A 27,332-nucleotide genomic window follows, 5' to 3' on the forward strand; every position below is an offset into this window, starting at 1 on the left:
AAAGACTAGATTAAAAACCTTTTAAATATGGTGTCCAAGATGGCAGTCAATGAAACTCTGTGATTTTATATTAAGTTTGAATCAGACTTTAAATATAATGCTCAATCGTTCTGAAAATGAATATTGTTATCGTAGACCTGATTTAATTTGTTGTTAATGATGTTTTTAACCTTTCCTGATAGAAGGTGGCACCCAATAGAAAAATTCCTTTGTTTAGATAGAGAGTATAATTGATCCTTCTGTTTATTTATTTAACTAAAATAAATCACACAGAAATGTGAGGGCAAGGGGCAATTTTAAGTAGAGTATAAAGAGAAGACGAAAGAGGTTTCCTTCAATTTTTTTCCTTTGCGACAAACCAAACTCCCTTTTAGAGCCTTAGGCAGGTGGTGGTGGGGAAGCCCTTGAGTGGGAGAGGTGGGCAGGCTCTCAGCATTTGAGGCATCATCAAAATTTTTGCAAACCTGCCACTCCTGATAATGTGTATTGGAACAAGAGCTCTCCCTTTACCCAGTTTCCCTGTTGCCTATGATGGAGTGATTCAAAGTTTGGCCAACCCTGACTACATGAGCTACTTATTTCATTTTTCCTGTTGCGTTGCTGCTAATTTGTAGACCATCTTCCCACCACATGAAAGACTCACCATTCTTCCATACTACTATATTTGCTTACTCACACATACACATTCACTTCTCTATTAATATATTCCTATGCGGAAGATAAAAGAGAGGTAGTGTAATTCAGTAGCTAGAGCACAGGACTGGTAGTCTGACTACCTAAAATGTATTCCAGCCTCTGCTAGTGACTGACTGTATGGTTCCAGGCCAGTTACGTAGTCTCCCTTTCCCTTCTGTCAAGTGGGGATAATACAAGGTTCCTGAATTGTCTGAAATCTCTACATAAATATCACATTAATGGAAAAAGAAAGTTCACTGTCACATTTCAGTTGAAGCACGTTGTCAAAATTTGACGTTTTACATAAATAACAATTAAATGGTTAACATTCAAAGTTACAGCAAACACCATAGACTTCCACAGTTATAGAAAACCACTAGAAATCCTCATTGGTTTATAAAATGCCCTCATTTGCTATTTTTTAAAAATTACTTTTTTATAACGGGCTTTTGCTGACTGTTTTTATGTAGCTTAAGTGACTGTGCCTCTCGTTTTAGAATTATACAAGCCTGTAAACAACCATTAATAATCACTCTATTATGAACTTCCATGTATCATTTTTGATTCAGTCTTCCTTATGAGGCAATCTTGTATGTTTTTTATCTTCCTCAGGGCTCTGCAGAGTGTCCAGCTGGGATATGTGGATGTCTTGCATTATCTTGTTATAAGTCAGCAGCTTGATCTTGGTGCTGTAGATGAAAACAATCGAAATCTGATATTTTTAGCCACTATATATGACCAACCAAAGATACTCCATTATTTCCTTGACATGGTCAGTTGACTGAAAATATTACATTAATTATGGGCTTCATAGGGTATATAACAAATTAGTACAGCTAAAAGGCATATAAACATTAATTTAGAGCTCCTTAATTTGATTTTTAGAGTACAGAAGACTCATTTTGCCCTGTTCTTGAGTCACTCCAACATTTGTCATTTTACAATCATATTTTCCTATTCTTAAAAATGTTCTCTCTTCCCTCTTGTTGTATGGAAGAAACATATAATTAGGGGAAACTAATTATACTCTAATGACTGCCAAATGTACAAACAAACAAGCTAAAACAGAGAAAAATAGTAACAGAGAGATAGCCATGTTAGTCTATATTCTATCAAAACAAAAAAGCAGTCCAGTAGCCCTTTAAAGACTAACAAAATAATTTATTACATGATGAGCTTTTGTGGGACAGATCCGAGTGGGTCTGTCTCACGAAAGGTTATCACCTAATAAATTATTTTGTTAGTCTTTAAAGGGCTACTGGACTGCTTTTTTGTTTTGATAGAGAAAAATAACTTTTTGCCCTCTACTGTCTTCATTACATTTAGCTGTTTCCTGGAACAATAACATTTTAAAAATGACGGCAGAAGTGTCACTTAATTTGCTTTGATACCAAGTGCCAGTGAGGGTGTACTTAAATAAAATAATGGAAAAACACAGGTGTTGATTATTAGCAGATGGAGGTAGGGAGGGAAATTGTCTTATTCCCACAGATGGAATCTAGACTCCAAAGCGGAGGAGTTGTGGTTGTGAAGGCCTACGCTGAGTTATAGTAGTCATTTTAATGAGCAGAAGCTGACAGGTCTTGGAAGTGCTTGGTGCACTTCTTGGACTTTCTCAGTTGTAGGACACATTTAGCACCAGCTCTGGCTATTGAGTATTGTGGCATCAGACAGAAACTTTTTTTTTGTTTGAGAGTAACAGTTTCTGAAACGTGATCTCCACAAGCCCAAAATATTATTAATAAATTTTATTTAAAAATACATAGTGAACTTGCTCATGAAATGGAAGACTAGTTTCACTGAAAATTCATGTCCTGCTTATTTAGACTGTATGTCATACAGGTAACGGACACTCTCTTACTTTTACCTTTGAGTAAATTCTAGCAAAAGGAAGTCCTGCTGTAAGCCGAGAATATTTAGTGATATTGTAATACAAGTAATTTTTCCACAGAATAGTTACATTAGTAGTGCAGGTTTTCCCACATCACTCTGCTAATGATGGCCCCCATCTATTTGGAAGCCCACCTTTAATGTTGAGAGGATACTTTAGTCTTAATATCCCCTCAGTTCTGAGCTGACCTTGTGAAGCTGGATGTTTCTCATATAAGTGGTAATGGACACTGTAAAAGAACCTAGCGAGACCTAGGTTTCTACTTAGAGATGATTATGAATTAAACTTGAAGAGTTTACTAAGAAGTGGGCAAAAATCACTGAGTAATTCCACACAGCCTATCTAGCAGCCATGAGATAGGATTTGGGACATCTCTGAGCCTGTTATTTTGAGATAAAAGGCTTTATATTTTATTAATACAAAATATGGAATTGCATTGCTATGATCTAAAAGGTATCTGCTTTCCTTGTTGTAAATCTGTTTTGGTTGTTCCGTCCAAAATTTTTTTCCTGCTTTTTTTTTTCCTAGGGACTTCCCATACCTGATGTAAACCAAGCAGCAGAAAATGGAAACACACCCCTTCATGCGGCAGTGAATACTGGAAAAATGCACCTTGTATCTTTGCTGTTGCGTTATCCTGGAATTAATGTGAATTCCCCAAATCCCCAGTGTGATGGAGCTACCGCACTGCATCTTGCCATTGCCTATGGTAAACCTTCTGACACATCATATTTTAAAAATTTGGACTTCCAAGAGCAGTCTATTTTTAAACCCCATTATTTGTGGCTTCATAATGTAAAAAAAGGCAAAGAATGTTATTTTGGGTTTATTTTTTACCTTTTCAGTCCAACTTTAAGTATTTGTACTTCAGGAATCAAATGACTGCTCTTTTTCTATTTTAAAACATATATATCCTAGCTCTGCTAAACCTGAGTGGAACACAACCATGTTTTGATAAGTGATGAGAGAGAAGTTTGGGTAGAATGTGGCATCATATTCCATGGGACTTTTAGTGGCTAGGAAAAGAGCCACGTCAGGAAACTATTCTATCGAAACCTTGGCTTGCAAAAGTTTGTAGGATGGACCAACACTGTGAATATAAGGATACACAAAGGACTGTCTACAGAATATTGTGTGGAATGATGAGCCAATGAAGAGGAAAGTTATGTATTGCATATAGAAAAGTTTTATGTATTACAAAGTTGCAAAAGGCTTTTATTATGTGTGGAGGAGACTTTTTTTTTCCCTGCTTATTGAAGACTGGTTACTCAACTACAGATATTTATAATTGGTCTTACTACATTTTTGTTTTTATGATGTATAAATTCACAAAATACTTGTTATTTGTCATAGCACATTCAGAATGTCTTTCCATTTTGATTGTTCTGCTAGCATATGATGCTAGACCAGTTAGTCATTATTATGTTGTTTTTAACAAAAGCGGGCTGGCCAGTTCTGTCCATGTTAAAATGTTCTTCTACATTTTTATTCTTAAAATAAAACTCCCCCAGAATCTCCTAAAACTGTTTTTTTTCCATTTATATTCCCGTAAATGGAAATACAGTTATTCTGTTCACATTTATTATTAAAACAATTATTTTGGAAATGATATATAATGTCTTACATTGTTTTGTGTATTAAAACAGTGCATTTACATTTAAATAGATATTTAAAATAGGTAAAATAATTTTGTTTTTCCACATAATGTAAGAAATACAGGTCATGATTCTAACAGAAGTCTTTGAACTGAAAAATCCTGTTCATATCTTTTTCACTTAGGGTACTTGAGAATTTGCTATTTATTGTTGAATGCTGCAGCTGATGTGGAAAGCCGTCTGGGAGATCTAACACCTGTGCAACTTGCTGAGAATTTTGGTAATGAATCTATAACTAAGTTCATAAAGATGCATGTTAAAAAACTGAAACTTGAAAATAAAATGTTTGCCTGAGTATGTACAGCATAACATTTTTCAGTGTGTCTATTTTAATTGTACATTATTTTAAACTTTTGACATTAGAGTGCTGCTTTTATCTGTGGAATGGAAGCTTGCCACCATTAGTTTTTAAGTGATAAATTCTGCTACATAGGTGGGAAAGTTTTTGTGTCTTAAGCCACTTTCTTTTGTTATTTTACGATCTTCCTGGTTTTTCTGTTCTTAGCCAAATGGCAACTGTATTATCGATGATATTTTATAAGATATATATATATAAACATGAAATAAATGAAAGGATATATATATATATAATCTCTTACACATTAAAATTTATAATGGCAAATATAATAAAATATGGAGAATACTGACACGGTGAACCAGATTTTACACTATTATAAATTAAAATATTGATTAACTTGGTTCCTAAGTATTTTCTGTATTATTTAGATGTGACATTTTAAGACAAGATTTTTCAAAAGTGACTGCTTTTTGGTAGCATCAAGTATTTTGAATGCCCATTTTGACACCCCTCAAAAGAGCTGCATAATCAAAGTGCTGAGCATTCAATTTCTGACAGGGCCTCAAGTTTGCACATCCCAAAACTAGCATACAATAATAAGTAGTTAGACTTTGGGGCCAAGAGTTTCAAAAGTAACTAGCAATTTTTTAGTTCTGATAGACAAATATTTGACCATTCTGATTTGACACTGATTCTTTTTCTGTGTGACTATTTTACTTTAACCACAGAACACATTTTAGTTTGGGGCAGGCAAAATATGCCCCCACAGGCTGACTTCAGCTTGTGGGTCACCCTGCCAGGATCCTTAGGCACGGAGCAGCCCCAGGGCTCAAAATGGCTGGCTGCTATGGGTGGCTCTCTGCATTGCATGCAGGGAAGGAGGGGAGATTTCATACACTGCTCCCATTCCCAGCACAGTCTCTCAGCTCTCATTGGCTGGATGCTGTTGCTTATGGTAAACTTTTTGACACACATTTTTTTCTGTAGTCATTGTTAAGAACTTCTACTGTAACCTGCTGCCTTGAAGGTGTAAACTGGATATTGACCTGTGAGAAGTAGCGATGAGCATGGAATTTTGTACTTATTTTCTTCATCTTGCCACTTTCCAATGTCCTTTCACCACCTTCTTCTTTCAGCACTGCTGGCATAACCTGTTTCAGTTTAACATCTCTTTGAACAAATGTTTGTTCTTTTTGCCTGCCTCTTTCGTTCCTCTTTCTGAAGTCTTTGTAATCTCCTTTGACCTTCATGTGAATTTCTTTGCACAGTGGTCTGTATTCTTTACTCATTTTCCATTCTAATTTATGTGTTCCCTCCCTGCCATCAGTTTTTTCACTGGTCCTCGGCTTACATCCCATCATTTTCAGTATCTTTGCCTTCTTCATGCTGAGAGTATCTGCAAGATAAATGTCTCATAGTATTCAATGGTGTCCTCATCAACTGTATATTTGAGGTCCATTTTAATTACTTTCTTTGAAATACCTTTTTGCCAAAATGCCATTTTTGCTTTAAGTGTCTGAGAGGTAGCTGTGTTAGTCTGTATTCCCAAAAGATTAAGAAATCCTGTGGCACTTTATAAAGCAACAGATTTTTTATGGAGTATAAGTTTTTGTGGGAAAAGACCTGCTTCATCAGATGCATACAGTGGAGATTTCAGAGGCAGCTCTTAAATATATAGGGTTGTGAAAAGAAGGGAGTTCCAATCAGGAAAAAGGCCAGGGCTGACAAGGTCAATTCAGTCAGGGACTTTGCCCATTAAACCTTATGGTCCAAAAAAAATCTGGTAGTCTGTAAGGTGCCACAGCACTTCTAGTTATTTTTGCTTCAGTTTCTGGCTTCCCTTGACTTGATCTTTTTTTGATTCTTCTGTAACCATCAGTACATAAACAATTTGATACAGTGTGACTCCATCTGGGCTCTTTTATGTCCAGTGCTGATGTTGTTCTTTTTGAAGTGTCTTATTCGGTATGTGGAGATGGTTTGCCTGTACAAATGCAACTAGACATGTTCTATGATCATTCCTTACACCTTTGCTGAATTTTCCCACATACTTTTTTTTCTTTCTTCTTTCTACCTACTGTTGCATTCAAATCCTCTTGGATGACTGCGTACGTAGATCTTTTCTGTATTGCCTCCTCTGGCTCTTCATAGACATGTTCCATTTCTTCATATTTCACTTGTTATGTGGGAGCATACATCTGAATCATTTTAATTGTTCTCCTTTGTTTTATCTGAAGCATGAGGAATGCTATCCGGTGTGACAGGATGTCACAGCTGATTATCCTCGGAACTGTTTCTTCCCTGACAATGAATCCAACTCTTCCAGTCCTTGCTCTGTTGTGAAAAGATCTTCCCTGGAATACTTGGTCTCTTCTTTTCCATTGTGCAATGAGGTCTTTTGCTCTTGATTCGCATATCCTGATGACATTTGCTTTCACTGATTTTGTGACTTTGATGTAAGCATTAATGTGTGGATCAGATGATAGTGGTCTAGTGTTGTGACTTGGAACAAACAGTTAACTGTTCTTTTAGATGCTTGTGATTTACATCCTGTGCCACCCTGGGGATTGTGAGCATTGGTCAGGCCAATGCAAGAATCTGTGCTCAGTTTCCTGGTTAATTCTGTTTTGTGTGGCTTGTTTGGTAGAAGAATCGTGCAGCAGTGTTTTCAGGGTGCTAGCCCTTGTGCCCTGCAGCTTGGTACCCTCTCCACTTTGGCTGGCTTGCCCTAGAACAGAGGTGGGCAGGATATGGCCCATGGGCCAGATCCAGCCCACCAAGCCATCACATCTTGTCAGTGGACGACCTCAGGCACAGAGCTTCTTTAAATAGTTTCCTGTTCTCTGTAGCTCTCTGCTCTGGACACTGGAAGAGAGGGGGAAGGCTTTGCATGCCGATCCCACCTCCTTGCAAAAAATCTCAGCTCCCATTGGCAAGTTTATGGCCAATAGGTGCTCAGAGATTTTGCTGGGGGTGGGAGCAGTGCAGAAAGCCTTCCCGTTCCCTCCAGAAGAGCTACATGAAGCTGGAAGCAGTTTAGAGTGGTCTGGGGCTGCAGCAAGAGCCTGTCTCAGGTCCCTGCAGGGCTGCTGATCAGGAAGTCTCCTGGCCAGAGCCTGTCTCCCGCTCCACAATTTTCTTCCCTCTCACCTCATATAATCCTAACCTTCTGCCCCTGCTGCTGCATCCATACTTGCTCCCAGACCCTGCACCCCAATCCCCTGCCCCAGGTCACACACCCCTCTGCCTTGGGTTGCAACCTAACCCCCCCACCTCCTCCTGCCCCAGGTCACAACCCCTTCCTGCCCTATATCACCACCAAAACCCCTGCCCCAGGTTACAACTGCCTCTTTCACCCAAACTCCCTGCCAGACCTCACACAACCTCACGCATCCCAACCCCTTAAACCAAGCTTCCTTCTGCAACCATCTTCCATCCCAGAGCCCTCATCTCCTTCATTAATATCATGGAAGAGAGTGGTCCTCTGACCACTTTCCAAATTCTCAGAGTGGCCCCACATCAGAAATTGCCCACCTCTGCACAAGAATAAAAGAGTATGACCATGTCTCCCTATTACCCTGTATGCTAGCTTGACACCAGCTTGGTAAGACCTGTCAAAGTATAAGTAATATATGGAGATAAACCAATCTCATAGAGCTGGAAGAACCCTCAGAGGTCATTGAGTCCAGTCTCTTGTCCTCACAGCAGGACCTATCACCATCCCTGACAGATTTTTTTAATGTATTTACCCTAGATGGCTTCTTCAAGGATTGAGCTTATAACCGTTGGTTTAAGCAAGCTGATGCTCAAACCACTGAGCTATCCCTCCCCTCAGAGAATATGCTGTACTGTAGTTTGTAGTCAAACTCTGTTCACCCCAACAACAATTGTGGGGTAAAGAGGTAGGAATTTATGGGGAAATGTTAAAATAGGAGCAGTGAGAAAATTAACGAATGGGAGAACTGAAAAATTACATTGTCCAAAAACTTGTATTCCTCGCAATAAAGTTGTATTCATCAAAATGTTGTCCAAAAGAAGGCTCATTTAGAAGCTGTTAGTTATAGCTCTATTGCTGTGACAGTTAGTGGTTAATTATCAGATAATCATACTCAGATCAATTTCCAGCATATGTTCCATGTAGTTGCACATCAATCCCCTCCTGAATTTTAAAACTACTGAAAAAGTCTACAAATAATGTAGATCCAGAGAATAAGGAAATTTTTATTAAAAATTTTCAAAATCTAGAGAACAAAAAACCCACTGTCCCTAAGCAAATCGTCATTCAGCTTCTGCTTACATTTCCTCCTATAGCACCTTCCACTTGCCAAGTGCCACTGCCAACTGCCACCTACCCTCTCCAGCAGGGCAGACAGCCATGGTGGGAGTGGGGCCCAGCTCCATGCTCTGGAAGGGGTGGGGCCTAGGTCAGCCAGCTCTTAGCACCACTCTGACCACAGCGCTGCCCTCCCCTCCAGAGCCACAGCATTTCAGAGGGGCCTGGAGCTGCAGCCACTGCTGCTGCCGCCCGGAATTCCTAGTTCCTAGAGACACCGGGACCCAGTGCGACTGCTCCTTTTCCCCCTCCTGTCAGCTGACCTGACCCTCTCTGATGAAGTCAGGCTAGTCAAGTTGCAAGGGGGTCTTGGAAGGCCAATATGTTTGCCTTAGAATGTTAAAGGTCCTTTTTCCTACAAGCTGAGTAGGAGTTACCTCAGGTCAATTAGAGATACCTGAAGCCAATTAAGGGATACCTGAGGCCCTTAAAAACCTCCTCTACACAGAGAAGAAGAGAGGGAGAAAGAAGCTACTGCCTAGCTAGTGGCAGCAGGGAAACAAGCTTTTCCAGGCTGAGCAGCTGTGCTCTGTCCTACAGGGGAACAGACAAACCTGAGTGCCTGCTAGGGGAAGGACTGATGCCCCAGGGAAAGCAATAGAATAGTCCCCTAACCCAGCCAAGAGGCAGGAAAGGTATCACCTTTGCTTTGGGTATTTACAAGACTTTTTTATTTTGTGAAGGATCACCCCTTAGGCTGAGTACCCTGAAAACTCAGCCAAAGTCGCACAGAAGGGCATAGGCAAATGCTGCCCAGAGGGGGGCAGATTTACCCCAGGCCCATTAGCACCAGAAGTGGGGATTGCTAAGTCTGGTGAGCTGAAGGAAGTGTCTTTGCCACACTTGCTTGTTTATTACATGCTCTTACTTTCCAGTCTTCCTCTACATCACCCCATATATCAGGAACAGCCTTCCACCTTTTACATGGAACACTCCTTTATTCTGTGTCATAAAACCCTTCCAAAACCACTTGTTCATGAAGTAGTCCAGTTGAACCAACTATCTTGTAATACCTCACATATGTATTGTTCCCCATTGTGTAGTCTCCGTCTCAATTCTTGTTTTAAAATGTCCCAACTACTGGAGGTTTCACCACTCCTTGGGAGACTATTAGAAATTAGAATAGATCTCACACTAAGAAACATTTCCTGATAGTCTTTTCTTAATACCACAGAGACAGACCTTGTGATAGCTGTACATTCTTGCACCTTGTAGAACAACAAGAAGTCCTGTGGCACCTTATAGACTAACAGATATTTTGGAGCATAAGCTTTTGTGGGCAAAGACCCGCTCATGAAGCAGGTCTTTGCCCATGAAAGCTTATGCTCCAAAATATCTTAGTCTATAAGGTGCCACAGGACTTCTTGTTGTTCTCGAAGATACAGAATAACACGGCTGTGTCTCTGATACTTGCACCTTGTAGTTATGATTAAATGTAAGGTTCATTTGCTGCAAATATAATTAAATATAGAGCCTGATGCTTTGACTGGATTGTCTGAACAATTTCTATCTGTATATAGAATTAATTTGCATTTTTATGCTGCTTTTGGGAAGAGTAAAGGATCCAGTCATGGAAGGAATATGTACTTTTAACAGCTGTAAATAGAGCAGGGAAGTGTGTTTGAATAGCTCAGTGGTTTCAGACTTAGCCTCTTAAATTCAAGGCTATGAGTTCAGCCCTTGAAGAAGCCAGTTATGGGGCTAGGGCAAACAGATTAAAAAAAATTGTCAGGGATCGTGCTCCCTCCTGCCAAGAGGGTGGGGGACTAGATTTAATGATCTCTCTAGCTCTCTTCTTGCTTGCTGAGACACACATGCATGTAACTTAAGCCCTTCTTCCATATTATTCCAGGGACAGCTCCGCCTGTTGAACAGCATCACACACATGTATGGCATGATACATAATTAACGCAGGCAGAACTATTTAATACAAAGGGAAATAAAAAATATGTATTTATTAATAGAGGAATGTAAATATATAAATTACTGATAGTTGGAAACACTTCTAGAATGGCTTTGGGGAAAAGAAAGTATTAAAATAGCCAAAAAAGTGTATTTGAAATAATACTGAAGTTAAAAAAAATGACTGACAATGTAGCATGGTTAGTCTAGCTAGCCTGTTTCTGTATCTTAAAGCTTTTATGGTCTTCTATAGTAATTTTCAGTTGGATGCATTTTATACTTTATTATGTCCCATCATATGGTACATTTCAAAGCATGGCATTATGCTTTAGATTGACAGTGTTAATTTGTTTTATATGTGGGACAGTCTCATACACCTTCATCAGCAAATCACAAGCAGCTCTATTAGTATTAAACAGTAGATACACTCAGGGCCGTTTCTAGGCATACCCAAAGTACCCAGCTGCATAGGGCACCACTAAATTAGAGCACCACTTTGCCCCAAATTAAGTAGTGCCCTATGCTGCGCCTGCATATGCCCAGTGCAGCCGAAGGCCAGTGCTGCCTCAATCAGCCTTAATCCCCTGGCTTCTGATTCCTGGATGTGGCTACCCAATCCCCGGCCCCTCTGCCCCCAACCCCCATGCCCTGCTCCACCTCCCTGTCCTGTGGCCCAAATGCCTGACCTCTCAGCCCCGCACAGCCTGCTCTGATGGCCCCAATTCTGTGGGCTCCTGCTCCAGCACCCAACCCACAGCACTGATGGGCTGCGCTGTTCTCCATTCTACCTGTTCCCCCACCAGCCTCCCTGTCCTGCTTCTAAGCCCGGAGCCCGGCTAACACCCTGCAAATTCGCTGTTCAGCTCCCAAGTGGGGATAGAGGGTGCAGGTACTTGAGGTTGTGCAGGGCACACAAAGTCATAAGGATAGCCCTGGATACACTTACCAGAATGGGATGTCCAAAGCTGGTAGTACCTGAGAAAAGAGAGTAGATACATTATGTTCCTCTACATAATCCATTGTGCACTTTTGGAAATCTAAACCAGAACAAAAAATATCAAGAATTTGCATTTCAAAAAAGCTGTGAATAAGAAAACCAAGACATCTGATCACAAAGCTCTTCTGAAAAAAAAAGTGGGCAAAGGCATTTAATATTATATTATGTTTTCAAAGGTAAAGATGTGTAACTATTTTAAATGAAACAGCTTCTTATCCATGCATTATAGCAAGCAGACACAGCCCTCAAAAGATGTTTGGTTTCTTAAAACTGAGCTATCATGTTTACCTCAGGTTTCCATATAGTTCTTATGCTGCTGTTTCAGCTAGATGAAAGCACACCTGAAATTACCTAGGCAACCAGCAAACATGATTTTCTGTAAATGCGTTCTTTGAGCATTTGGTCACATTGATTACAATCAGATAGATGAGCACCACATGCATGGACATTGGAATGTTTTTCCTTTAGCACCCGCTGGAAGGTTGTCTGTGGAGCCCCCTAGAGTGGAGCCTTTTTGGTGGTCAGTATATGACCCTCTGATGCAATACCTTTTCACGTCCTTCTAACCATCCATTAGAACAGTGCTCACTTGTTCACAAGTGTTCCCTTAAACATCTTGGTTAGATAACAGTTATTGATGTAGTGTTAATAGTATTAATTATTAGTCATCAGTTAGTAGGTGGTTGGGATTGTTGTGTCCTACCACCTGCCTGGGGATGTGGGCAGGACATGGCACAAGCTCAGGAATTTAAGGCTTGCAGTACTTGTCACAAGTCTCTGCCGATTAGCAACCTCCTGACTCATGCCTGAGGCGCTTGCAGGGGAGGCCCATCAACTAGAACGTTGTAAGATTTGCAAGCCTTTCAAACCTCGCATGAAGAAAGAGACTCTCATTTGAACAGCTCCTGATAGAAGCTGCTGTTCAACCAGCAGTACCTGACTGATGGCCCCATGCTCATCCGTGCAGAGCCCCAGCCTTGATATGGGATGCAGTACCAAGGAAGGACTCTGCTGAAGAGTGCCAGCACCACACCAACAACCAACTTCCCGGCACCAGTCTTCATCCCCAAGCATCACAGAAGGGTCATTCCTCCCCTCAGAGCAGCTAAGCCACCCAGTGGCCCAAGGGCACAGGAGGAGGACTTGGCCACTCAGCAACAGGAGCTGGTACTGTTCACTCTGGGAGCTCAGCCATCATTAAGTCTGGCATCTAGTGTCTCCCCAGCAGAGCATTCTCTATTTGAGGTCTTGGCGCTGCTGTTTAATTGCAGATATGTTCAAGGTGGTTGGGGAACTGCTAAAGCAGGGGTGAGCAATACTTTCGATTGGGGGGTCACTTCACGAATTTGGTAAGTGATTATGTGCCGTACTCTTACACTATATTAATGGAAGAGGTATGGAGTCTGGGCAGGAGGCTGGGTGCAGAAGGGAGCTTGGGGTAAGGCAGGAAGGGAATATTTTTTGGATGGGGGGGGTTCACTGATCCACAGAAAAATCAGTCGAGTGCTACACAAAAGTGAGAAGGGAAAAGAAAAACACCCTCATTGATGTGGCCCGTGACTTAGACACCTCACTCCCCTCACACTCCAGGCCCATGAATGGGAGGTGAAGAAGGGGGAACCGAGGTTCTAACCTCCCCCAGGCCAGATTAACTCTTCTGGGGCCTGGAGTGGGACCAAAAATGGTGGAGGTTCAGGGTTCAGTATTGCAAAAGCAGTCTGCCAAGGAGCAGGTGGGGTGCTGTGTGGGAGAGAGGGTGCAGGAGCAGACTGGGCATGGGTGTTTGAGGTCTGGGGGGGAGGGAGATTACATGAGTATGCTAAGGGTGGAGGGGATCTGGGCAGTAGGGTGGTGCTTGCCTGGCACAGCTACCTCACTGCTCCCAGACATCAGCCCTCACCGCTCTGATTGGCCACGATTCCAGCAAATCAGAGCAGCAGGGGAAAAGCCTCTCCAGGCAGTGGTGTGCTGCCATTACCACCCCCCCCCGCTGGGGGAGGAGAGGAACAGCCATGGTGTCGGAGCCTGGAGTCGCTTCTTCCTCTATGGGCTAGATCTGGCCTCAGCTTGCCTGACTCTAGCCTGCAAAGCTCTCAAGCCTGCACCCCGCACTGGGCCAGATGGTGTAAGGGGAACCCTGAGCCTTGTGAGCCAGATCAAGATGAGCCATGGGCCAGATCCACACCAGGGGTTTCCCACCCCTGGGGTACTGGATTGGGGTGCATGAGGGGGTCTGAGATCTGGGAGGGAGTTTGTGTGAAGGTGGCGATTGTGACCTAGGGCAGGAAACTGAGGTGCACAAGGAGATGCAGAGGTTTGGGCTGTGATCTAGAGCAGGAGGAACATGTGACCTGGAGCAGAAGATTGGGGTGCAGGGTCTGGGAGGGGGTATGGGTACAGGAGGTTGGCAGAGGGTTTGGGTTACAAGGGGTAAGGAAGCCAGGAGTGGGAGGAGCTGAGGGCTGGGTGGAGGAAGGGGCAGGGGGGACAGATGTAGGCTCTGGCTGGGGTACATTTACCAGGACAACTTCTGGCCAGCAGCCCAGAAGATTCGCTGCCTTCTATGCCCAGTCAGGTGGCTCAGAGCAACCACTGCAGGGCCATGTGTATCTGTAAGCAGCTGCGAGCCCAAGGGGAGGGGGAAAGGTACTTGAAGTCCTTCAAACAGGCAGCTGCCATTGGCTGAAAACAGGCCAATGGGAGCTGCAAGATTTTGCTGGGAACAATGTCAACACACAAAGCCTCTCATCCCCTTCCCCCAGGCTCACAGCTGTTTAGAGACAAACAGGGCTCTGTAGCTGGCTGTTCTGAGTGGCATGCTGGGGGGTGGAGCAAGCAGGAAGGTTCACTGAGGCTCCTGTTTCACCTGTGGGCCAGATCCAGCAACTTGGTGGGTCAGATCTAATCCACAAGCTGTATTGTGCCTGGCCCTGTGTTAGAGTTAACAGAACCGCCTGTCCCAACTGCACAAGATAAGCGTCCAGCACCAACCAGATGGGCGCCCTCCAGATGCAAACCTGCCCTATTGTGGTACTTGACCTTGTTGGACTGACACCGTTCTCAGTCTCCAAAGCCTTGGAATTGGTCTCTGGTACAGGAGGCAATGCAACATCATATGGGACTGGTGGAGAGTTTGCCAAATCACCTAGGACTGAGGAGCTGACACCAATCCTCCTTTTCATCAGAAGTAGCAGGCTTACAGAATCATCTTACACCATGAGCGACCGGCATTGCTTCTGGACAAGGTACAGCATGCACCGATCTTCAGTGCACTCCTCCTGGCACCATTTATCAGCCTCCTCGATGCAGCATTATCTGTCAGCTCAGGGCTTGTCGGTACCACCCTGCTCCTTGCTTTCCAGGTCCTCAGAGTTGGAGGCAGATTCCATATATTCCAATGGGTGAGGGTCCAGGAAAAATAAGAGAGATATTCACATGGTCTGGCAGATGCAGTGATCTTTTTGGACCCTCTAGCTGTACCATCTGGCCCCAGGAGCTCCTTTGATAGCTTCCAGGTCTGTCACATTGGCAAAGACCCAATCACAACCTCCAACAGAGACACTTGTTGCTTGGTACGGAGTGTATCCCATACCCAGTCAGCTCCTTCCAGTGACTCAGACCTCGGCAGGGTGGGACTCAACTGTCATCAGCAGGAATGGTCTCCAGAGCAGCAGCCAGACCTCCCAGAGAAACAAGATGATCCTGTTTCCCCACTAGCTTCATTCTCATCCTCTCTAGATGAGGCAGTAGCTGGAGCATCTTCCTTGAGCCCCCACCAATAGACCATAAGGCACACCAGGACTTGCTTTGATGGGTAGTCTGTAGCATGGGCCTAAAGGCGGAGGAGGTTGTGGAGATGGAAGAGTCCATGGTCAACATCCAGAAGGAACCATCCAGGCTTGTCCTCCCTCTAATTAAAATAGTTTAGAAAAAATAAATGCTGCCATTTGTCAGACCCCTGCCTCCATGACCAAGGGAGGGGAGTGCTAATATTATGTGCCTTACAAGAGATATAGATTTTTGTTTGCTCATCCTCAATCTTCTTCAACTCTTGTGTCTGCGATTAATGAAAAAGAAAATCAGGGTCAATAGGTGCCTGCATCCAAGGACAAGCATATAGACCTCTCTGGCAGAAAGATCTATCCTGAAGTGGGCCTACAGTGAGAGATAGTCAACCAACAGGCTATGCTGAATGGATAAAACTCTAACGCCTGGGCCTCAATATCCAAGTTTAAAGAACTCTACCCTCAAGAGTGTAGAACAGAATTTGCTGCTTTCCTTGAAGAGGGAAAACCGTCGCCAGAAACACTCTTCAAGTCTCCTACGCTGTAGAGAACTCAGGTGCTCTCACCATCTCTAAAGTGTCCCAGTTCCACATGGAAAAAAACATGTAGATGTCTGGAGAGTGCTGGCCTTCTACATTGAGTGACCAAGGTCATTCAGGAAGTCAATCCTACGTTTCATTGCAATAGCTGATTGAATGAAGGGTCTCCTGGTCTCTTCAGAGTATCTCATCTTGGATCATTCACTATATCTGTACCTGTTATGAGCTAAAAAAGATCCCTCCCCTCAGGATCATGGCCCACATGATGAGAGCTCACACCTCTTCAACTGCTTTCCTTTCACAAGCACTGATTCAGGAGACCTTCAGAGCAGCAACTTGGGCCATTGGTTCACATGTTTACTGCTCATCATGCCATTGACTAGCAGACCAGAAGTGATGAAGCTATTAACAGAGCAGTCCTCCAATCAGTGATTCCTTAACTCCAACTCTAACACCAATTCCAGGGGAAGAGCTGTTTGGGAGTTACCTGATTGGAATGGATGTGAACAATACATCTTGAACAACAACAGTTTTGAGAAGATGAGTAACTGTCTTTTTTTACAACTCAGATTAAATATGAATCATTTACAGCATAAAAATACCAGTAAATATGCAAGTATAAAAGCCATCTGCCAGACAAGGAAATGACCCAGTTTGCTGCAGGGGATTGATAAATACAGATAGTTCAAGTACTGATGAAGAAATAAGAAAAAGACAGATTAAGATGGACTAACACCTTCCTGTCTTGAGTCCAGCATGCAGTGGTACTTTCAAAAAATTAAGCTCCTTTCTTATATAGACCTGAGAGAGAGGGGCGTCCTTTAACATAACTGGTGAGCTGAAATAAAACCATTTTTCTTCTTTTTAATAACAAGAGTAACATATGAGACCAAGTGTTTGCATGAGTTATTAAATCTCATTACTTAATTGACTGAAATAAAAAAATAAAATCTAATAATTCCACTTTATTGAACACTCGGGATATCTAGATACGCTCTGATGTACTGGTCCCCTTCAAGTTAATGGTGAAACTCACCCTGGATTCAGTGAAGTTTGTACAAAGAACCGCTTCCTGAAAATGAGTGATGAGGGAGGAACTTGTTGAGAATCTCAAAGTGGAAGGTAGCTTGGGAAAAAGTGACCATGACATCATAGAGTTTGTGATTCCAAGCAATAGTGAAAGGGAGAACAGCAAAACAGAGACAATGGATTTCAGGAAAGCAAATTTTGGTAAAGTCAGAGAGCTGGTAGGTAAGGTCCCATGGGAAGCAAGATTAAGAGAAAAAACAACTGAGGACAGTTGGCAGTTTTTCAAAGGGACATTATTAAGGACCCAAAAGCAAACTATACTATTGCATAGGAAAGCTAGAAAGTATGATAAAAGACCACCTTGTCTTAGCCAGGAGATCTTGCATGATCTCAAAATCAAAAAGGAGTTGTATAAAAAGTGGAAAGTAGGAGAGATTACAAAAGATGTATATAAGCAAACAATGCGTGTATGCAGGGGCAAGATCAGAATGGCCAAGGCACAGAACAAGCTCAAATTACCTAGAGACATAGAGGGTAACAAGAAGTCATTCTATAAATATATTAGAAGCAAGAGGAAGACCAAGGACAGGTTAGGCCCACTACTCAGTGAGGAGGGAGAAACAATATCAGGAAACTTGGAAATGGCAGAGGTGCTTAATGACTTCTTTGTTGTGGTCTTCACCAAGAAAGCTGATGCAGAAATGCCTAACATAATGCATGCTACTGGGAAGTGGGTAGGTTTAGAGGATTAAATACATAAAGAACAAGTTAAAAATTACTTACAAAAATTATGTCTTCAAGTCACCGGGGCCTGATTAAATGCATCCTAGAATACTTAAGGAGCTGATAGAGGAGGTTTCTGAGCCTTTAGCTATCATCTCTGAAAAGTTCTGGAAGTCAGGAGAGATTCCAGAAGACTGAAAAAGGGCAAACATAGTGCCCATCTATAATAAGGGAAAAAAGAACAGCCCAGGAAACTAAAGATCAGTCGGTTTAACTTCTGTGCCAGGAAAGATATTACAGCAAATAATTAAGGAATTCATGTGCAAACATCTGGATGAAAATAAGGTGATAGGTAACAGCCGGCATGGATTTGTAACAACAAATCATGACAGACCAATCTGATAGCTTTTTTTTTTTGACAGGATTACAAGTTTTGTGGATAAGGGAGAGGCAGTGGATGTGGTATATCAAAACTTTAGTAAGGCATTTGACCTGGTCTCGCATGATCTTATCAATAAACTAAGCAAATACAACTTATATGGGGTCACTATAAGGTGGGTGCATAACTGGCTGGATAACCATTCTCAGAGAGTAGTTATTAATGGTTTGCATTCATGCAGGAAGGGCATAACAAGTGGGGTTCTGCAGGGATCTGTTTTGGGACCAGTTCTATTCAATATCAATGATTTAGGTATTGGCATAGAGAGTACTAGATGTAATTTTCGTTCAGTAGCCAACTTATCGAGAACATATAGCAGACGAGCAAGCAGGGTTCAGAAAAGATAGAAGTACCATACAGCAGATAAGACTAAGACTGATAAGCACTAAGACTGATAGCAGAGAAAGCTCGATGAAAGAACAAAAATGTATACACTTGCTTTGTCAATTTTCAAAAGGCATTTGACAGTATAGATCAGAAAGTGACTTGGGCAGTGTTGGAGTCATACGGAGTGGACAGCAGACTGATACGGTTGTTGAAAGATATCAACAATAATGCAGAGGCAGCAGTGAGAATATGCAGGGAGTTGGGAAGTTGGTTTAAAACAAGTAGAGGTACGAGAAAAGGAGATCCAATATTGCCAAGTATCTCCCTCACACATCTGGAGAGAGCGATGGACAAGATCAAGGAAGAGGTAGAAGGGATAGCTGTGCACAGGAAAAGCATTAACAACTTGAGGTTCACCGATGATATAGTTATCATTGAGGAAGATGAGGAGAAGCTAGTGAAAACAGCGCTGGTGTTAAACGAAGAAGGGAAGCAGTATGGACTGATTATGAACATCGATAAAACAAAAACAATGGTATTTGGAGATAAGGAAATAGGAAGGAAGATCAGGGTCGATGGTATTGAACTAGAAAACGTACAGAAGTTCACATATCTGGGGAGTAACAATGTATGATCTAGACTGTAAGAAGGAAATAGCGACTAAAATAGCAAAAGCAAGAGCAAGTTTGAAGGCGATGGATAAGATCTGGAAAAGCAAAGCAATTAGCTTAAGAACGAAGCTGGGTGTCTTGAATACGTGTGTATTCAGCAGCATGTTGTCTGGATGTGAGACCTGGGTGATAACGAAAAATTTGAAAAGAATACTGGCATTCGAAAGGAGTTGTTATAGAAAGATTCTGAGAGTAAGATGGATGCAGAAGGTCACCAATGAGGAATTATATAGAAAGATACAGCTGAAAGAGAACCTGCTGCAGAAGGTTATAAAATGGAAGCTACAACTATTTGGATATATTTGCAGAATAAACGACGAACGAAAAATCAAGACCCTAGTATTCGGCATAATGGATGGTTCGAATAGGAGAGGCAGACCCCACAGAGAATGGATAGATGATGTGGTAGATTGGTGCGGAGCTAGTCTACAGAAACTAAGCCACTCTGCACCAGATAGGTAAAGATGGAAGGAAATAGTGAGGGAGGCATCAGACACCTATGGACACTGAGCCCATGGTTGATGATGATGATGATACAGAGTATGCTTATTAAGTCTGCAGATGATACCACGCTGGGAGGGATTGCAACTGCTTTGAAGGATAGGTTCATAATTCAGAATGATCTGGATAAAATGGAGAAACGGTCTGAGGTAAACAGGATGCAGTTTAATAAGGACAAATCCAAAGTACTAAACTTAGGAAGAAATAATGAGCTTCATATATATATAGAATGGGAAGCGACTGTCTAGGAAGGAGTACTGTGGAAAGGGACTTAGGGGTCATAGTGGACAACAAGCTAAATATGAGTCAACAGTGTGATGCTGTTTCCAAAAAAGCAAACATGATTCTGGAATGTATTAACAGGAGTGTTGTGAGGAAGACACAAGAAGTCATTCTTCCACTCTACTCAGTGCTCATTAGGCCTCAGTTGGAGTACTGTGTCCAGTTCTGGGAACCACACTTCAAGAAAGATGTGGAGAAATTGGAAAAGGTCCAGAGAAGAGCAACAAGAATGATTAAAGGTTTAGAGAACATGAGGTATGAGGGAAGACTGAAAGATTTGGGCTTGTTTAGTTTAGAAAAGAGAAGACTTAGAGGGGACATGATAGTGGTTTTCAAGTACCGCAAAAGATGGTTACAAGGAGGAAGGAGAAAAATTGTTCTCCTTGGCCTCTGAGGATAGAACAAGGAGCAGTGGGCTTAAACTGCAGTAAGAGAGGTTTAGATTAGACATTAGGAAAAACTTCCTAACTGTCAGGGTGGTTATACATTGGAATAATTTGCCTAGGGAGGTTGTGGAATCTCCATCGCTGGAGATATTTAAGAGCAGGTTAGATAGACACCTAATGGTGATAAGCTAGATGATCCAAACACACTCCTGCCAAGAGGGCAGGGAATCGGACTCGATCACGCCTTGAGGTCCCTTCCAGTTTTAGTGTTCTATGATTCTGTGGGTCATATGACTAGAGATGCAATGGGATTACTTAGGTAAGAGAGACCTGCCCCTTTGAATAGTGATTAAAGAGAAGAAATAGTAGTCTAAGCCCCTTCTTCTGATTCTGAACTCTTTCTGATGGAACACTGGCAAGTATTTTGTTCCTTTCTGCCTACAAAAATACAATTCTGAGATTTCTCAGTGCTTTTAGGATGGAGATCATATGATTTCCCATTACTGTTGATTTTAATGTACATTCCCATATCTTAATGCTTAACATCCCCCCTCCCCTCCTCCTTCAATCCTATGTACTTGATTTGTCAGTTTTTATTGCAATTTTTTTTGTCCTCTGTACTTAGATATGTCAGTCTGTATGGGAAATGAGAGTGATCTGATGAAGTGGGTCTGTCCCACAAAACTCATCACTGAATAAGTCATTTTGTTAGCCTTTAGAGTGCTACATTGATGCCGTTTTGTTTTATTCCCGTAGCTAACAGTTTTGACTCAAATTGTCCAGTTTATAAAAATCCAACAGCATAAAATGGAAACATAGAAGCTGCTGCAAGAGGACATTTATCAAAGAAAGAATTATCTTGCTCAGTTTTATTATGCACATAGAAAACTTATCAAGATGTTATAACTTGTCATATTTGTTAAAACAGCAGGAAACAAGACTAGCAGAGGAAAGAATATTGTTATCTAACAAGACTTTTCTATTTCTCTCTTATTTGATTTTAAAAAAGGGAAAAAGTTCTTTTCACTCACTCTTTTACTGTTTTCTTGATATTCTGTATTGTCCTCAAGTCTCAAAATAAAAAGGGCGTGAAGGCTAAACTTCCAGACTGGCAGAGATATTCTGGGAGTTAAAATGTAACATGAACAGAGAGTTTACTGATGACTTATTAGAGCCACAAGTCCTATTTTAATAGCAGGAATTAAGTGGTGCATATTTCTTGTCCTGAGAGGTGTTCACTGAAAACTACATCACTATGTAAAGGAAAATAGAGGTCCTTGAAAATTATGGATCCAGATATGGCAGGTCTTGGAAGTTAAGGAGTTGCAGATTTCAAGAAGTGGACGGATCTGATCATCTGCCTGTGGAAGATGCAGACTATTAAAAAAATGATATTACATTAACAGAAAATAAAATACTATGAACTTAATCCTTTATATTTTCAAAGCTGTGTATATAATTAATTCTCACTCCTGAACTAGGCAGCACTATGGCAAGGGATTATTATTAACTCCATTTTACAGATAAAGAAACTAAAATACAGAGATAAAGGCAGTGCTTTTTTGTGCTAGTACATGCTGGTACTGAGTACCAGCACCTTAGCAGCCCCACCTGTGGGAACTTTGGCCTGAGGAGAGGGGTCCTTGGCAGCCATGTGGTGTGGAGCCAATTGGGGTGCAGAGCCCCACTGGTAGCCCCAGCTACGGGAACTCTGGCAGAGGGGATGTGGGGAGCCATCTGAGTACCAATTTTTTTTTTTTTTTTAAAAGAAGTACTGGCTAAAGGAATTGCTTGATAGTATATAAAGATAAAGCAAGTACGCAGAACTTTCCTTGAAATCAAAGAGTTCTGTGCATGGGATAGCTGCAGAACTAGGTCCTTTGACAGATAAACGTATTTACTGTAAGATAGATATACATTTATGAAAAATGTAAACATTTCTATAAACAGCTGTCATTGTCTTAATACCGTTATTAGTGAAACAACCTGAAAGTGGAAATTATAATTTGTAGCGACCCTTCCTACCAAAGAAACAATACTTTCCCATGAAAAAGCATTGAAGGGTAGACAGTATCCAAGTTTCTGTTGAATAAGTTCTATATTACAGAAGTGCTATGGTTAGTTCAACACAGGGTTGGGCAAAATCATGTCCAGGGGCTGAATTCAGCCCATCAAGTATTTCTCTCCAGCCCACCCAGCTGATTAGCACAGTGTGCATACTTACAGCCAGCAGCATATATTCAGCTGCCACTCCCCCACTTTGTTCCATCTGCAGTCAAGCTGCTTCTAGGATTTTTCTGTGAGCTGTACAGAGGAGGCGGCGGAGGTGGAGGGGAGAGGATAGTGCTGAAGTCAGGATGTTCCCCTGCCTCTATGCACCAGCGCTGCAGAGCATAGATCTGGAAGAGGCAGACACACAACAGCGCCGATTCAGTTTGAAGCATGGGTGGGACGAGAATCAGGAGCACAGAGCAGGGGAGAGTTCCCTTAAAGAGACAGAAGAAGGCTTCTCTCAGAAACAGTCAGTAGCAGCCAACACACATACTCTGTGTCACTTTCACTCATACCTAGTCTGTGCCCCACACACAGTCACGGTCTCATATATACTGCATCACAGTTTGTGTCACAAAGTCTGTCTCACACACAATGTGTTTCTCTTTCTCACACACACACAGTCCCTCTGTGTAACTCCTAGCCCCATCCATTTTGCCTGAGGCGCCACCACCTCCAGGCGACCCAGTGCTGGCTCATGACCAGTACCAAAATTTATGGAGCAGCCCCTCTGTGAAAATCATTGCCCACCCCGGTTTAACACTTGTTGTAAATTAATAGCATTAAAATAAAATCTGATGTGTAAAAAGTGATGTAATTTACCATAGCATCCTGAAACTGATTTTTCAGCACCACTGTGTAAGCTTTTCAAAATATTCTATCACTGTGGTATCTGACTAATTCCTAACGGGAATACCAGTTCTTTCATTTCTACATTGTATCATTAAATTATTGCTTATTTTTGTTAATGTAAGACAATTTGTCTTCTTGTGGAGCACAGTCCTGTTCCCTTTGAAGTTGATGGGAGCATTGCCATTGAATTAATGGGAGGAGGACTGTACTGTGGCTTATTCTTCTCTATAATTAGAGGCAGTGATTATAATATCTTTTATTTTGTCCTGGAGTTTACCTTGCAGCAAAAGAAGTACACAGTATTAACTTCAAGGTCAACTGAAACAGTGTAAAGGAAAAAGAATAATTTACTAAACACAAGCAGTAAAGAAAGAAACGTTATCTAAAAGAGTACTAAATTAGAGATAAAATGAGTGAACATACAGGAAAACAAGTTGAACAATCTTGGTATTACAATCCAAGAGTCAATTCCTCATCTTGTTGTAAATGGACATAGCTGGCCCATCTTGTAAAACGTCCAAAGCTCTGGTCACTTTACTTCTTTATTTAAACTTATTTGCTAATTTTAATATTTTCTTAAAATTGTACTATGAAAACAATTCAAAGATGCATCTTCCAAATAAATGCTATAATATTATACTATTTAATCATCCCACTATTTTAATGTGACAAGTTATTAAAAACGTAAATGTATAATTTAAAAAACAGGACTATTTTAAAGGATTAATGAGATTTATAAGATTTTGAAGTGAGCAAAAGTGTTCCTGTGAAGAGAGGTTGTTGGAACCAAACCTCAGCTCCAAGCAAAATTGACTGTAATGAGCACCTATAAACAAGAGTATTAGAGTGGAGCACCACTGACACAGCTTCAAAGGCTGCGAGCTGGTTCATCCCACCCTACAATGGGAAACTAGAGGTTTTCCCTCATGACTGACCCTCTTCCCCTACAGTTGCCTCCCCAAATGCATGGTGTCAAGTATCGGAGGGGTAGCCGTGTTAGTCTAGATCTGTAACAGCAACGAAGGGTCCTGTGGCATCTTATAGACTAACAGAAAATTTTGAGCATGAGCTTTCATGAGCACAAACTCACTTCATCAGATGCTGGTCCCCAAATGCATGTGTGAGTGTGTATATTTTAAAAAAAATGGGAATATACTCTGTCCTCTCTTGGCAGAGCTGTTCTATTCACCTTTTGAAGTTGAAGGCTGAAGCCCTACCTCCCACGGCACTTATGAAAGAACTGACTTGTGCAAGGTGTCCTGCAAATGTTAAAATGGAATGATCTTCACACAGTCCTGCTGCCCAGATTGGGTATCATGCATTCAACTGGGATGTAGGAATGGCCTTCACAGCTACTGTAATGTCTGCTGCTGAAGCAGCCTTCTTTCACCACTTCCCCTGCTGGATCTGAGCAAGGAGAGAGCCACCACAGAGAGCAGATAAGCACCTGCAAAAGGTGTCCTTATTTGCCTTAGGCTCTCCACCTACCCCCGCCTCCTAAAAATCCTTTCAGTGTCTCAGGTGCCATCTTCCCAAACTATACCCACCCACTTTCAACTCCCTCCTACCCTCTTTCTTCCTCAGTTTACTCAGCTAACCCCAAGCACTTCTGGCAACCTCAATTCCCCCACTTCTCAAACACCTCCCTACAGATTAAAGCCATTTCAATCTGCTGCCCCCCACTTCTACCTACAAACCTGGTTAACCTTCAGCAACTTTGCCAACTTCCCCATCCCAATTATCAGCTAGCTAGCATCAGACAACTGTCCTCCACTTGCCCTTACAGCGAATCCCCATTGGACAGCCCAACAACCCAAGCGCCCTTGAAGCTGCCAGTTTGGCTGGACTCTTCCAGGAGGTTTCATCACATGCTATAAGGTTTAATCGCTGGAGCCAGGCTGTTAGCTACCTCCCCTGGCCCATCAATTGCTTCACCCCACTGCCCCCCCTCCCATCCAGTCCCTACTCACTCCCCTGCTGCTCTTCAGCACCCACTCCATTTTGTGCAGCCCCAGAGCCTCCTCCTCTCGCCAGCCATCGCTTTGCCGGCCAAGGCGTATCGAGTTTGCACGGTAGTTGAGGGGCCCCGGCGCACCCTTTAACGACGCCCTGCGCACAGAACTTCTCACATGGAGCGGTGTGTAACTTGGCCGCCATGGGAGGAGCTGTCTGTGACTGGAAGCGGCGAGGAGAGCTGCGCCCGCCTGCCTGGGGGAAACTACCACCCGGCAAGAGCCCAGTTGCCGCTGGAAGGGCCGCGGGGTGCCTCGCCCCGCCGTCCCCAGCCGGGGTGGGCGGTCGCTGAGCCGCCCCTGCGTGAGGAGAAGGGAGGCAGCAGCCCAAGGCCGGGCCGGGCCGGGCCGGGCCCGCCTTCCCCCTCCCACTCTTTGTGGGTCACATGAGAAGGGGCGGGCGGCTCGGGGAGAAGCAGCTGCTGCTGCTGCTGCCGTCGCCGGGGCTGAGCTCGGGGCGGCTGCTGGGTGTGAGCGCGTGAGGAGGGCGACGGGAGCTGCCGGGCCAAGCCCCGGGCCTCTGCCGCGCCCGCAAGTCCGGCTCGCGGCGCCTGACATGGACGAAGAGGGCGGGGGAGGCGGTAAGTGGCGGGGGGAGGGGGCAGGCCGCCGCGGCTGTGGGCCGGGAGCCGGTCTCTGCCGTGGGGGCTTTGAGCTGAGGCGGCCGCTTGGCGAGGCTGGTGTGTCGGGGCGGGGGGGTGGGGTGACTCCCTGTCTCGCGCGTCCTGCTCACCGGGAGACTCCAACCATGGCTCGCGCTGTGCTCTCGCGGCTGGTGTCTGCCAGCCCTCGTTATAACGCTCGCCACGCCCCTGGCGCGTGGCCTCCTGCCTGACTCCCACCCCGGCTGCAGCCACCCCCTCCCCCTCGCTCCGACCGAGCGCCCTGGGCTACCCCATGGCTGCCCCCCGGGCCTCCAACATCCCATCCCCAGCAGTGGCTCCCCCACCTCACCTTTAAAGGAGAGTACTTACCCCATTGCCATCTTACCCTTCGCTCACTTGCGTGCCCCACATTCATCCGCTTTGCCCTTCCTTCCCTTCTCCCCCCCACAGCCCCATTCATGCACTTCTCTCTCAGCCCACACACTCTCACCCAGAGACCTTCTTTGTGCCTGTTTATTAATGGCACTCTGGGAAAACCAAGGGAAGCCACTATACCAACAAGTAGTGAATAGTTTGCAGCTTCCTCCATCCTGAATAAAGAGGAACGTTGTTGGAGGAGAAATGGGCCTTATCCTTCAGGCAGGGATGTCCTAGTCTTTGCTGAATCTAGGGTAGAGACATTGCCCCTGTTAGGGGTGACTGGCTCAGTTCTGTGTGCTGACAACAATAGAGGGCTCTGTGCACCCTACATTTGGCCAGCTCTTGCAGTTGACACACTCCTTGGTGTTGACAGCCAGTTGTTTGTTCTTGTTTCTCAAGACAGCAAAATCATTGCAGACTGTATGCAGCTGCTGTTCCTTGCAGAAATTGTGTGAGATTTGCAGTAAGTGTACAATGAAAAGGCTAATTATTATTCTGCAACAGCCCTGCGTGTGTGTCATTTTAATGTAGGTGCAGTGATAATCACTGAGTGGTTCATCCAGTTTACACCAGGTAAACAGCTTCCATAGGTATTGTTAACGTTTCCGGAGGGGTACTTCAGAAGATCAGGACATGCCTCTTTCACTATCTTTTAGTGCAAATTGTGACCTTTCAGGTGTTAGCTGGTACAGCTACATAACCTAACAGACCCCAAACCAGATTTGCACTAGGGCTTTCTATATTTAATGTAAAATGCATTCTCTGTGTTGTTTTTATCAATGGTCTCAAAAATAAGGATGCTGATGAACAATTTTCCATAATTTTTCAGGATGAGGGAGTTAATCAAAATGTATTCTAAATTAAATAAATAGTAATTGTGCATGGATGAATATATTTGTTTCATTATAAATATGTCGAGTAATGAGTAGTGTGATTCATAGTTGTAGTGAGATGGAAG

At 43.1% G+C, this 27,332-nt stretch overlaps 1 protein-coding gene and 1 long non-coding RNA gene across 12 annotated transcripts in view; one reads left to right on the forward strand and one right to left on the reverse strand.

The window, feature by feature from the left end:
- Positions 1-299: 299 nt before the first annotated feature.
- On the reverse strand, positions 300-25,698 carry LOC142021696 (uncharacterized). Of its 10 annotated transcripts, none has more exons than XR_012647755.1 (5): positions 25,308-25,681; positions 22,658-22,832; positions 21,465-21,794; positions 11,701-11,729; positions 300-1,364 (listed from the first exon to the last, which is right to left on the reverse strand). It is a non-coding gene; the product is annotated as an uncharacterized LOC142021696 (long non-coding RNA). The 10 variants fall into 10 exon arrangements; XR_012647753.1 differs by lacking the exons at positions 300-1,364; positions 11,701-11,729 and adding exons at positions 23,615-23,655; positions 24,527-24,744 and having other exon boundaries at positions 21,167-21,794; positions 22,658-22,919; positions 25,467-25,698; XR_012647750.1 differs by lacking the exons at positions 300-1,364; positions 11,701-11,729 and adding exons at positions 23,615-23,655; positions 24,527-24,744 and having other exon boundaries at positions 21,167-21,794; positions 25,308-25,698.
- An 80-nt stretch (positions 25,699-25,778) lies between these two features.
- CYTH3 (cytohesin 3) overlaps positions 25,779-27,332 on the forward strand; it is an 88,852-nt gene continuing 87,298 nt past the window's right edge. For both annotated transcript variants that reach the window (XM_075010805.1, XM_075010806.1), the window contains exon 1: positions 25,779-25,930. In XM_075010805.1, coding sequence (XP_074866906.1) covers positions 25,906-25,930 — 25 coding nt within the window. In that variant the 5' untranslated portion in view covers positions 25,779-25,905. The remainder of the gene's footprint in view (positions 25,931-27,332) is intronic.

The sequence above is a fragment of the Carettochelys insculpta genome, chromosome 16 (genome assembly GCF_033958435.1).
Source record: "Carettochelys insculpta isolate YL-2023 chromosome 16, ASM3395843v1, whole genome shotgun sequence".
NCBI classification, from domain to species: domain Eukaryota; kingdom Metazoa; phylum Chordata; order Testudines; family Carettochelyidae; genus Carettochelys; species Carettochelys insculpta.